The sequence below is a fragment of the Cottoperca gobio genome, chromosome 19 (genome assembly GCF_900634415.1).
Source record: "Cottoperca gobio chromosome 19, fCotGob3.1, whole genome shotgun sequence".
Lineage (NCBI taxonomy): Eukaryota > Metazoa > Chordata > Actinopteri > Perciformes > Bovichtidae > Cottoperca > Cottoperca gobio.
Genome location: NC_041373.1, coordinates 20,072,869 through 20,085,098, shown reverse-complemented (window position 1 = coordinate 20,085,098; position 12,230 = coordinate 20,072,869). Strand labels below are relative to the sequence as shown.

General features: G+C 41.8%; 1 protein-coding gene across 1 annotated transcript in view; it reads left to right on the top strand.

The window, feature by feature from the left end:
- The window catches only part of itgb4 (integrin, beta 4), a 33,519-nt gene that overhangs the window by 9,737 nt on the left and 11,552 nt on the right, over positions 1 to 12,230 (top strand). The window contains 22 exon segments of the mRNA XM_029456944.1: positions 23 to 112; positions 241 to 363; positions 805 to 972; positions 1,083 to 1,159; positions 1,951 to 2,159; positions 2,975 to 3,078; positions 4,035 to 4,130; positions 4,302 to 4,434; positions 4,590 to 4,715; positions 5,748 to 5,866; positions 5,953 to 5,986; positions 6,307 to 6,501; positions 7,264 to 7,367; positions 7,454 to 7,512; positions 7,868 to 7,891; positions 7,986 to 8,134; positions 8,247 to 8,426; positions 8,951 to 9,099; positions 9,963 to 10,170; positions 11,016 to 11,327; positions 11,540 to 11,712; positions 11,812 to 11,992. Coding sequence (XP_029312804.1) covers positions 23 to 112; positions 241 to 363; positions 805 to 972; positions 1,083 to 1,159; positions 1,951 to 2,159; positions 2,975 to 3,078; positions 4,035 to 4,130; positions 4,302 to 4,434; positions 4,590 to 4,715; positions 5,748 to 5,866; positions 5,953 to 5,986; positions 6,307 to 6,501; positions 7,264 to 7,367; positions 7,454 to 7,512; positions 7,868 to 7,891; positions 7,986 to 8,134; positions 8,247 to 8,426; positions 8,951 to 9,099; positions 9,963 to 10,170; positions 11,016 to 11,327; positions 11,540 to 11,712; positions 11,812 to 11,992 — 3,013 coding nt within the window.

The window sequence follows — 12,230 nt, the reverse complement described above, 5'->3', positions numbered from 1 at the left end:
CTATGTTTGCTTCTCTGTGTAGAAACTCCAACAATACTTCCCCATTGCTGAGGTCGGTTTGCTGCAAGAAGACTCGGCCAATATCGTGCAAATCATGAAGACTGCCTTTGCGGTAAAACGTCACCTCTTCTGACAATTGTCAAGTGGAAGAGTATGTTTTTTCTGCAGTTGCTGGCACTCTGTAGACAACTGAGTCAAATATCTGTGCAAACTTGATGTTTTAATTATATGTCCTTACAGAATATCCGTTCTAAGATGAGCATCCGTACACAGAACAAACCCAAGGCCTTCGAGACACAGTTCTTGTCCTCCAAAGGAAGCGTTGCACAATACGGGGAATTTGTTGTCGAGCCTGGAGAAATAGTAAGAAGAAAAACCAGATGGAATTAACTGATTAAACACACAAACATACATGGATTTAGAAGACCAAATGTTGGGTTTCTTAATTCTTCTTATTCACCCACAAGTTTTACACAACAGCCATCTCTATTGTCACATGAAATCCATTATAAAGAAGTTCCTCTTACAGTACTGTGACGCATGTCTAAGGCACACTTTCATGGGAAAAAGGTTATTGTGCAAATTTGAAGTGAAAATTTAAATCTACCAAAAACAAAAGCAAGTACCTCCTGGAATTGTAAGCAGATATACAGTACACACCTTTGACTGGTACTGTATATAAATATACATTTTGTGTGTGTGTGTGTGTGTGTGTGTGTGTGTGTGTGTGTGTGTGTGTGTGTGTGTGTGTGTGTGTGTGTGTGTGTGTGTGTGTGTGTGTGTGTGTGTGTGTGTGTTCTCCAGGGCAGGTTCAAGATGCTTGTGAAAGCCCAGCAAATGGTCAATGAGCAACCTGTCTGTCAGTTGGCTCAAGATGACAAAGAGGGAATAATGAAGGTCAAACCAACGACCTTTAACGATGGCGTCAATGTTAAGGCCTCGATTTTGTGTCCAACATGCGCCTGTGAGAATGTAGGTACACAGATTAACACTGAAGTCAACAAAACGTTGAGATTAAGTTGTTTATTCTTACACTTCCATATGGTAGATTCTTCACAATGTCTCTCTTATCTTTCCTCCAGACTATCGTCTCTAAGGCAGCCAGATGTTTTGGCAACGGAGACCTGGTGTGTGGGAAGTGTCAGTGCCATGAGGGCTGGTGAGACTTTAATTATTAATTCTTATAAAGAATTGAACTAGAATATGAGTCAAGTTTCAGATTACACCCAAATCTGTCCAAAATGTAATCACTTCTTCATTTGAAATTGTCACAATTAGCATACGAATTCTGGAGTTATGGCTAAAAAATGTGTTCTGGAAAGTCACAGTGACCTAGAACTTTTGACCCCAAAACTCTTATTGAGTTCATCCTTGAGTCCGATTGCATGTTTGTACCAAATGTGAAGATATTCTCTCGAGACGTTCCTGGGGTATCACGTTCACGAGAATGGGATGGACGTGAGGTCACAGTGACATTTGACCACCAAACTCAAATCGGTTCCTCCTCGAGTCCAAGTGGATGTTTTGTACCAAATGTGGAGAAATTAGCTGAAGGCGTTACTGAATTATCGCGTTCACAAGAATTGGACGGACGTGAGGTCACAGTGACCTTTGACCACCAAACTCTTACACTTCCTCCTCGAGTCCAAGTTGTTGTTTGCACCAAATTTAAAAACAATTTAAACAAATTCTCTTAAAACATTCCTGAAATGCGCGTTCACGAGAATGTGAAGGATGTAAGGTCACAGTAATATTTGACCACCAATATCGACTCGAGTCCATCTGGTCCTTTGCACCAAATTTGAAGAAAATCTCTCCAGGTGCTCCTGAGATATCGGGAGAGACGCACGGACAACCTGGAAACATTTGTTCACCTTTGGGTACAACATCTCTGCCGAGCGCTGGACTGGGTTCAATAAGATGTTTTGTTTTTGTCTGCGTCTCCTTCAGGGTGAGCACATTCTGTAACTGCTCAGTAAGTACTTCAACTAATGACAACAGCCAGTGTATCGGTCCGGGCATGACGGAGCCGTGTTCCGGGCGCGGTGACTGCCTGCAGTGTGGAGCCTGTGTGTGCTACAACCCGGATCAGTTCGAAGGACCGTACTGTCAGTACGACAAGACCCAGTGTCAGAGATACGGAGGCTTCCTCTGCAATGGTACGACAGTTTGTAGTTAAATTGGTGATTAAGGTTGTGTGTGCTCGGTCAACGCCTCTATGAATGTTGCCAATGTGAGCACCTTATATGCATTCTGCACTCTCACCAGAGGCGACCCGAGAGCTGCAAGAATTAGTTGACTTAAGTATTTTTTCATGTTTTCATTCTCAAATATGGAGGTTTCCTGCTTTTCTCTGTTTTATATCATATTAAAGTGAATATCTTTGATTTTTGAAGACATTTTACTTTTTCTTTTTTACTGTTTTCTGAGATTTTATTGACCAAACGATTAATAGAGAAAATATTCGGCACATTAATCAATAATGAAAATAATCGTTAGTTGCGGCCCTATTGTAGATCAACTATTTTTATTTAATGTTATCCTTACTGAGGCAACACATGTAGGCATGAGTTACTCTTCCATCTTCTTAATCCTCCATTAAATGTGGCAGCTGTTAACCTCTGAACTATAACTATAAAGGTAATTTGTGTTTCAGAAAGATTTCTGCTCATGTTCAAAACTTTCTGCACGTTTAAAACATATGTGTGTATTTAGAAAAAAGAAGTTGTACCAATACAAGAATAAAAAGGTAATTTAAAATGTGCCATCTGGGGCAACATTTTCCTAAATATATTAAACAAATCACCTTGTGACACATTAAAGTAATTAGATAAGCAATAACAATTCTCCAATCGGTGTCGAGTTCACCTTTCACATTTTAATCAGGCTGCATTAGTCTTATTTGTCTTTTCTGTAGACTCCATTTCTCCACAAACTACTTCCAGTTAAATCTTGTTCTGTCTTCTCTTATCAGACCGTGGCTCTTGTGTTATGGGTCTGTGTTCGTGCACTGAGGGCTGGGACGGTGAGGCCTGTCAATGTCCCAAGAGCAACCAGACCTGTCTGGACGGCAAGGGCGTGAGTAAACAACAATTTAGTTTTTGTAGATTAAAGCAACGCAACAGGCAAAATATCCTTGTTTCTTCATGCACCGGTCAATTTTAAGATTTTGGGCTATTTTGCTTCTTAGGTGTAGATAATGCCTCATTTACATATTTAAACATGAACACTTGTAATATAAACTTGTGTTGATGTGAGTCATGAAGTGGGGAAGCTTCATGCTGATATCTGTTAGTTACATGTATGACTCTGTTCACCTGTAGTGTGTACAACATGTATGACTCTGTTCACCTGTAGTGTGTACAACATGTATGACTCTGTTCACCTGTAGTGTGTACAACATGTATGACTCTGTTCACCTGTAGTGTGTACAACATGTATGACTCTGTTCACCTGTAGTGTGTACAACATGTATGAATGTTACAATACATATCTTTAAAGGAGCTTTTCTCTAAAGGAGCTTTTTCTCCCACTCTTCAGCAGAAGTCTCCACTTCAGTAGCACTTACATACACCAAACTTTCCACTTTCATTCCTCTCTATATTCTGAAGCTTTGTGCAGAGGGCTTTGTTCACATGTCACTCACAGCTCATGTTATACACGCTACACTAACTACATGCAGGAGATGCACAGAGTTCTGTGTGTTGACAGGATTTAGTGATTTATGGAGTGATACAAAGACAGATCCAGAATCTGTACAAACCTTTGACATGTGAACAACATGAAACACTCTGAACCTGCTTCATCCAGACTTCACTTTATATCTGTAGCAAATCACCACATATGTAATAAGAGAATGCCTCATTTGCATATCCAAACATACACTTTCAGAAAACTTATAATACAAAAAAATAATTTCCTTAATGTGAGTAATGAAGTGGAGAAGTTTCATGGTGATATCTGTTAGTTAAAATCTTGACCCTCTTCACCTGTATGTCACCTGTCAGTAGTTGCCTGACTGTTTTTATCACCAGGGCATCTGCAACGGGCGAGGTAATTGTGTCTGCGGCCTCTGTGAGTGTCCAGACTCTGCTATGGAAATGACTTCAACCTGTGAGCCAAATTTCCAGGTGTGTGGATGTAAAGTATGAATATGTGTATTTCTGATTTTACAGTCCAGTTTTTGCTTCTTTACTACACTCAAAGCCTCTTATTGTACCCGATAATGTTTGTTTATGTTGTTTCTGTACAGTCTTGCGTGACCTTTTTTTAATGTGTGTGTGTGTGTGTGTACTGTCTAGGCCCAGTTGGGCGTGTGCGAGGCTACGAGGAGTTGCGTCCAGTGTCAGGCGTGGAAGACCGGAGAGAAGAAAGACAAAGAGGATTGTGCAAAGTGCCCCTTTAAAATAAAATTTGTGGATAAGCTGAAAGAAGGTATCCACCATGACTGTTATTAGCTGTTTATTGAATATTTAATCATCCAGATGCACATAACATCTCATCTTCTTCAAGGTTATAGTGATGACGATGCCACTATAGCAGTAATGCCTCAAAACACTTGATGATGGTTCATATTTGTGTGTTTTCAGTCGACAAGGTGCTTGACTCGTGTGATTTCCGTGATGAGGACGACGACTGTACGTATTACTACACTGTCGAAAACCCTACAGATCCAACAGTTAAAGACTTGGACGTCCAGGTGCTCAAAAAGAAAGGTGAGCTGCAGGTTGGACGTCCGTCACTAATGCTAAATATACATGTATTGAGCTGTAGAGCTCAAAGTTATTACTTTATGTGATGTACGGCTCAATCAGCTTCTTACACTGAGCGATGGGAAACATTTCTGTCTTAAAATCTGCCAAAAAACATGAACTTGTTTTCCAGTGGAAGTCAACCTCTTTCAACAATTTTCCCAGAACTGAGAGTCTGGATCTTAAAACAAGTGAGGATGATGCAGGTTGCTGCACTGGAATCGAGGAATAATTCAACTTAAATGTAGAAAATGTTGTTCTACGATATAAAATACATCAGTAAATACTCCGCGGTTGCTAACAAGCGGCTAAATGAGACCACGATTGCATTTTCTCTCGAAAAATCCTAAAAGTGGTGTTCATTTGTGAGGATTACTTTACCTAAGAAAACGTGAAAGTATCATAAACTCTTGTTCGCCACAGAACTTATTTTCTACAATAATCCAATTCAAATGGATAAATCAGATTGTCTTCTTATGGAGGGAACCAGGCGATGCTAACGTCCGTTAGCTTATAAGAAAAACATCATCCCTGCAGCACTCTGTTGTGTTGCTGGTGGAGGATAGAGACCTTTAAAACCAAAACTATATGCATGAACACCGCTGGACTTAAAAAAGCACCTACAAGTGCATCAAGTTTGAATCCGTGTGAAAGCATCTAAAGGCCCGTCACACAGTTCCGTATGGCAGAAACGTATGCTGGCGTATATTAAAATGAGCATATACAACCTATATGAACGTATACGGAACCTATTAATAGCGTATTACTTACTTATACAAAACGTATCAGAGCGTTTGGCCAACGTATTCAACGAATGCTCAACGGATGCTTAATGCATTCCTAGCGTAAGTTTTTGAACATGCTCAAAAAATGTTTACGGCCTCAGCGTTCAACGTACTGTGTGACAGGACCTTAACAGGAGTTATGAGCCAGTTGAACGTCTGGCAGCTGTTCCTAACTTTCTAACTTTATCTACATTTCCTGACGAACCTTCAGATTGTCCCCCTGCCAGCCTGCTGTGGTTGCTCCCGTTCCTCTTGTTCCTCTTGTTACTGCTGGCACTTCTGCTGCTCTGCTGCTGGAAATACTGCGCCTGCTGCAAAACCTGCTGCCAGGTATACACACTCACATTAACACCGTTAAATGCTGAATATTTCCAAGTGTCAGTGGAAGTAATGCCTTCTGTCTTCTCTGGATACAGAGCTGTCTGGCGCTGCTGCCTTGCTGTAGGAGAGGTAAGACTTGTTATATTACAACAAGCTTCCGTTGAGATGTTCAAACAAAGCTTTGAATGTCTGTCGTTATGTTTTAACGTCATCACCTTAAACAAAAAGAATCTAACAAAATCCTCAATTTGAAGTTAAATCAAGTGATTCATCCGATTAAATGAGTTGGATTTTAATACGTGTTTTTATTGATTATAACTCCTCAGCGTGCCTTGCTTGTGTGCAGCACGCGGGGGAGCAAAAGTGCAAATGATTTATCTGCAATTGTGCACGAGTTTTGCCTTTTTAACGTCAACGTTACGAATGAAGCTTTCTTTCGCTCTTTCCAGGTCGCATGGTTGGCTTCAAGGAAGACGAGTATATGCTCCGCCAGTCTCTGCTCACCTCAGACCATCTGGACACACCGATGGTGAGGACCGGCCCGCCCAAAGGAACCGATGTGGTTCGCTGGAAGGTCACTGATAACGTACACCGGGCACCCAATCACCCGCAGGCTCTGATAAAGCCCAACCCTAAAGAGACCAGTGAGTGAGCGAAGTATCAGCAACAATAAAGTGACATACTGCTTGTTACAGGGAAACTTCAGTATTCAATCTGGAGACTATTTGTTCCATATATTTATATAGTTTCTTGAAACTTTCATGCTAATAAAGCCCCTTTTAATTGAATTGACTAATCGGGGGAACAATTTTCTTTAATTGGAGAGTTGAGTGAGAGCGCTGCAGCCGCTAAACAGGCCACAATGCAATCCTTCGTCAATGTACGTCCACTAAAGTTTGTTTTTGCCACTAACTGGCTCAGATTGTTATTATAAGTGTCTGACAACATTATGGAGAGGAGCCTACAGAGAAATCATTTCTTTACCTTTTACTTGATCCGTTCTGTTTGTTGTTGTGTCTAAGAAAGTCTCGCTCAGACAAGACTCCAGTTTTAAATTCGCATCCACATCGTCAAAATCAACATTAGAAATCTTTTAGATAACTAAACTACGCTTCCTGTACTCCAACACAACAAACTCTGACAACAGCGGCTCCTCTCTCTCAAACGCTCACTGAGCCGTCAGTAGCAGAAACAAACACTTTTAGTGAACGCGGCAGAACTTCCCGCTGCAGCGCTCTCTCTCAATACTGGAACAATTTCTGTTTTAGTCACTTAGACACAAAATATGGTCCAGGTTGAAAAATACCAAAGTTTCCCTTTAAGCTTAAGAAGCTAGAAGCAGACTGATGCTGGATTACAGAGTTACAACTCTAACGTCTTTTCATGGTTCCTTTTCCCCCTTGTAGTCCAGTTTCCGCTCTCCCTCCGGCTAAACAGGTTGTTCTCTGAGAACCTGTCTCGCCCCGAATCCAGAGATGCCGAACAGCTTCGCAAGGAAGTGTCCGATAACGTGAGTGTGTTTTTTTTTATTGGGGGGCATATGAGTGTATGAATATTGTCTGTATCACTGAGTACTGTATTTGTCCTTCCATCCAGCTCAATGAGGTGTACAAGCAGATTCCTGGCGCCCAGAAAGTGCAAAAAACCTCATTCAGGTGAGATGTGTTAAAGGAAAAATGAACATTTGTATATTAATTAGAGTAATTCATAGCCGAAATCTTCCTTTTGGATGTGTTTCTTCTGTTCCGCTTTGGTTGTTTGATCAATTAAATCCAAGAAGCCTTAAATCGGACTTCTTTCGTAGATTAGTCATGGAAAATGTTTTCCTTTTTAATCAAGCAGCAAAAAAGTTGTAGCAGGACGTGTTTGACGACATTGCACGTATTGCGATGTGTGTATTGCGCATGTTGCTGAAACGATATGTTGTGCAGCCTTAGTGTGTTGTAACTGCTTTTGGACGCGTAATCAAATCATTTTCTCACTTATTAATACCTGTTTTGCTTCTTGCAGGATGCAGAGAAATGCTGGAAAAAGGTAAAATCCTGATTGATACAATACAAACACCAGCGTTTATTGTCTTTTGAAGGACATGCATATCTAACTTCTCTGCACCTGCTGTGCTCTACAGGCAGGACTACGCCATCATGGACACCGTCTTATCTGCTCCTCGCAGCAGCTACCCTGATATCGTCAAACTCACTGAGAAGAATGTCCAGTCTGGAAACGTAAATGATCTCAAAGTGGTGCCCGGCTACTACACTGTGGCCACAGACAGAGGTGATGCTTCACTACATACTATAACTTACAGTTTGAAGCGAAGTAAAGCTAATACATTTCTGATGAAATATTATCAGTCTTAGTTTAAATCTTTCCGTCTCTTCCTCTGCAGAGGCTGCAGGAGCCGTGGAGTTTCAGGAAGGCGTTGATTCGGTGGACGTTCACGTGCCTCTCTTTGTCAAGGATGAAGACGATGACAAGAAGCAGCTTCTGGTGGAGGCCATGGATGTGCCGCTGGGCATCGCTGAGATTGGAAAACGTTTGGTCCACATCACCATCACCAAAGAGCATGGTGAGTAACGCTGGGCGACACGGACGGAAAAATCTAATCTCTGAATGGCGATACACGATATATATCTTTCTACGAAGTGGGCTACATTGTTAGAAGTCAAGGCCACAGATGTCACAAGCTTTTTTATTAAAGCAGATATCATAAACTATGTTTGAGACAAATAATTGAGGACTGCGTTAATTCATTAAATACAATGAATTTGAGTCCTGGTTTGCCTGCATACGCAGAGGGAGAGTGGGGGGCACCGAGATTAGGAATGTAATGTACGAAATCGATATAAACGGTTGTTTCATCTTATATCGCGTTAAGATATCTATACATATATATAATATGATATATAATATCTATAAATATATTTATACCTTAAAAAGTGTATATACCGCCCTAACTTAGCTTTGTAAACCTTTTCAAACTAAAATAAAACTTGACGATCAACTCATCAGAGCTCCTGTGACCTGAATTTATGAGAAAGTGTATAATCCTCAGTACTATGGATTAATCTCTCTCCACTTTCTCTTCTGCAGCCACCAACATCTTCTCGTTCCTCCAGCCGGCCTACACCTACAGCAGGCAAGACGGAGTCGCCAACATCCCGATCAGCAGAGAGATCATAGAAAACGGACGCACACAGGTCACGTACCGTACCAAGGACCTCACTGCCAAGGACAAGAAGGTGAGCTGATGCCCAACATCTTCGTATCCTTACAGCCATATGTGTCATTTACACTGGGGATGCTGGAGACGTGGAATGAAATGGACGATTTTGTCCACTTTTTAAAAGCATTATTTGTTAATAAAGCGTAAACCAAGAAATATTAATTAACAAATGAAAACGTTTTTTATTATTTACACAATAAGAAAACATGCAATGCAATGAAAATATAGAAGAAATAAATGTGCATTACCCTAAATAACAAAGGAACGTAGAGCCTCAATGAAATAAAAAAACATCCACCCTCGCATACTCATTTTAAATTACCCAAAAAACTCAATTCTGTCCAAGTTTTCCAATTCTCGCTCTGTGAACATGACTTTTAGCGACGCTGTTAAGTCGGGTTTGTGCAGTCCGCGTTGTTTCAATTTTTGTATTGTCGTAGTAGCCGAGGCTAGTCTCCATTGATGCACCATATACAACTATTTCCTGACCTACCGTAAACTATCTACTCCGACCTCAGACCAGACCCCCCCTACATTCTCGTTTGTTCGGTTATATATTTATCTTTGTGTCACCCTCTCTGTAAAGCGTCTTTGAGTTACAAGAAAAGCGCTATCGAAGTCTAATATATTATTATTATTATTATTATTGCATTGCCTAAAATCGCATATGTTGAAGACCATTTAAAAAATGTCTTTTCATCTGAGCCCTTATGTCCCCACCATTGTTTATACTTACAAAAACCTTTGGGATTGCTACCTATAGTTGATTCTTTTCTCACTTGTTAAAGAACTGTTTATTGAAAGAAGTCCAAGACTTCTGTAGCCAGTTTGTAATGACTCGAATATGAGATACATGTGTGTTCTTCTTGTGTATTTTAGGACTATGTGAATGTGGAAGGAGACCTGAGCTATGGTCCCGATGAGACCCAGAAAATTGTGCCTGTTCGTCTGCTGGAGCTGAACGAGAAAGATGGCCTCCTGGAAGAAAAGCAGGTCAAGCAGTTTGTCATGGACCTCAGTAACCCACGGCAGGGCGCCAAGCTGGGACGCTACCCGAGAACTACTGTCACCATCACAGACCTACCAGGTAAACAGACACAAGAGGTTTTACATCAGTGTGTCAAAGGCTACGTCCATGTGTTTCTCCAATCAGATCTTTGACACTGTCCGTATTGGGGGTTCTGTAGTAATGACGTAGATGTCAGTAACTACGTAGACACGGGGGTGACGTGGCTTTCCAATGCGGAAGCATGAGAATTGAAGTCCATCATTTCGACCGCCAAACAATTGCGCTGTCAAGTTGTTGAGTTTGTCTGGTGCAACGGAGAAAGCTCGTATACATTGCGATGTTCTGTGCTTCGGTACGGTTGAATTTATTTTGTGGAACGTTGGCTTTAGTTTTGACAGATAATATAATTATTTTATGCAATTTAAGCAATAATAATGTTGATTTTTCTAAAAAGGAAACCTGATTAGTTGTTCAGTCTTATTTTCTCTTTTGTTTATCTGTAGTATTTACTACTTCGATAAATCGATGGAATAATCGGTAAAATAATTGATACTTGCAGCCCTAGTGTGGTATCCGCAAAGTACAGAGTGTGTCTGTTGCGTTGCGAGTGACACAATAGACACTTTGAAATCCAATTTGATTGTCCTGGGTGCCAGATTAAGGCAAAGTCAAAATGTTCTGAAGTCGGGAGAAGAAATTCTTTGTAACATGCGTCAACATGTCACAGGAGTCACAGGACTTGGACCTGATTGGCTGCGAGTACTCTCTGGCCGCCACAGCTTCCCATAGACAGTTCATGGCAGTTCGCCTCAGGCCGTACTTCGTGGATGCTCGGGTGTGCTTTTGCCGTTACCCTTACTCCCACCCAAAGGATTGATTGCAAAGATTTCTTCTCTCCCTTCCCATTATCTAATTTTATCCAGAGCCAAGTGTGATGATGTTCAAAAAGGGCACACAGAACTTCACCACATCTGACCCAACCTACACCATCCCTGTGGTCCGTACTCGCAACCTGGACGGCCCCGCCACAGTGAAATGGCGCACCAAGAAGTCCCAGCGCTTTGAATTAGCTGGCCCTCTAAAGTTCAATCCTGGAGAGATGGAGAAGAACATTGTGATCGACCCGAAGGCCCACCCCGGCTCAATCCAGCCAGAGACCTTTCAGCTGGAGCTGTTTGAACCGAGTACCAATGCTTCTATCGGAGAGAGGAAGACCACTCTTGTCAATGTCGGAGGTAAGACACGATTCCTTTGTCGCACAAACATGGCAATAATGAACTCTATTGCTGTATGCTTGGTCAGAATTTCTTTGTGGGTGGGGGGAGACACACTGCGTACGGGAGGGGGGCAAACAGTCCCGTGAAGGCCTCTGTGGTATGGCCTTGGCGGAGGTCTGCGATCTCAGAGTGCCCTTCTAGTTTAATCTTATTACTTCCACTTCCTGCAGGTCCCAACTCTCCAGAGGTTGCCCAGATACAGCAGAAAGGCTTCGTAAACCCGAAAGTCACCTCCTCTGGCGGTCACCTTCTCTCGCCTGCAAACTTTAAGGCCAAAGCAACCGGAGCCAGAAACATCCACCTCAACTGGGACCCACCGTCCGGTAACACCTTGGGGTACAAGGTACATTGAATATACATGTTGAGAAGCTTCAACTCGCGTTAATAACTATTTGCAATAGGTTGTATTTCTCAATTGCTTTTGTTTCCATGTTCGTTTTAGGTGAAGTATTGGATCTATGGCGACCCAGAGAAAGAGGCACAGGTCATAGATGTGAAGACACCCCAAGCTGAGTTGACCAACCTGTACCCCTGTTGTGACTATGAGATGAGAGTGTGCGGCTACAATGCAATGGGAGACGGCTACGATTCAGACATGGTTGCGTGCCAAACCCTGGAAGATGGTAATTACTGAGAATTCAGTTCACTGCTGTTCATGAAAGGATCTGCAGGAGATATAGAGAAAGCTGTCAAAATGATTGTAGAGAACATCGGGAGATCGCTATTAATGCTTCCTAGTCGGCGATACCTGATAATGGTACACTTTGAACAACAACGCCGTGTTGAAATCTGCAGGAGAAGAACTTGTTAACGTTAGCTGTTAGCAGCAGGTGGGCAGCACAGTACGGCTTGGCTAAATAA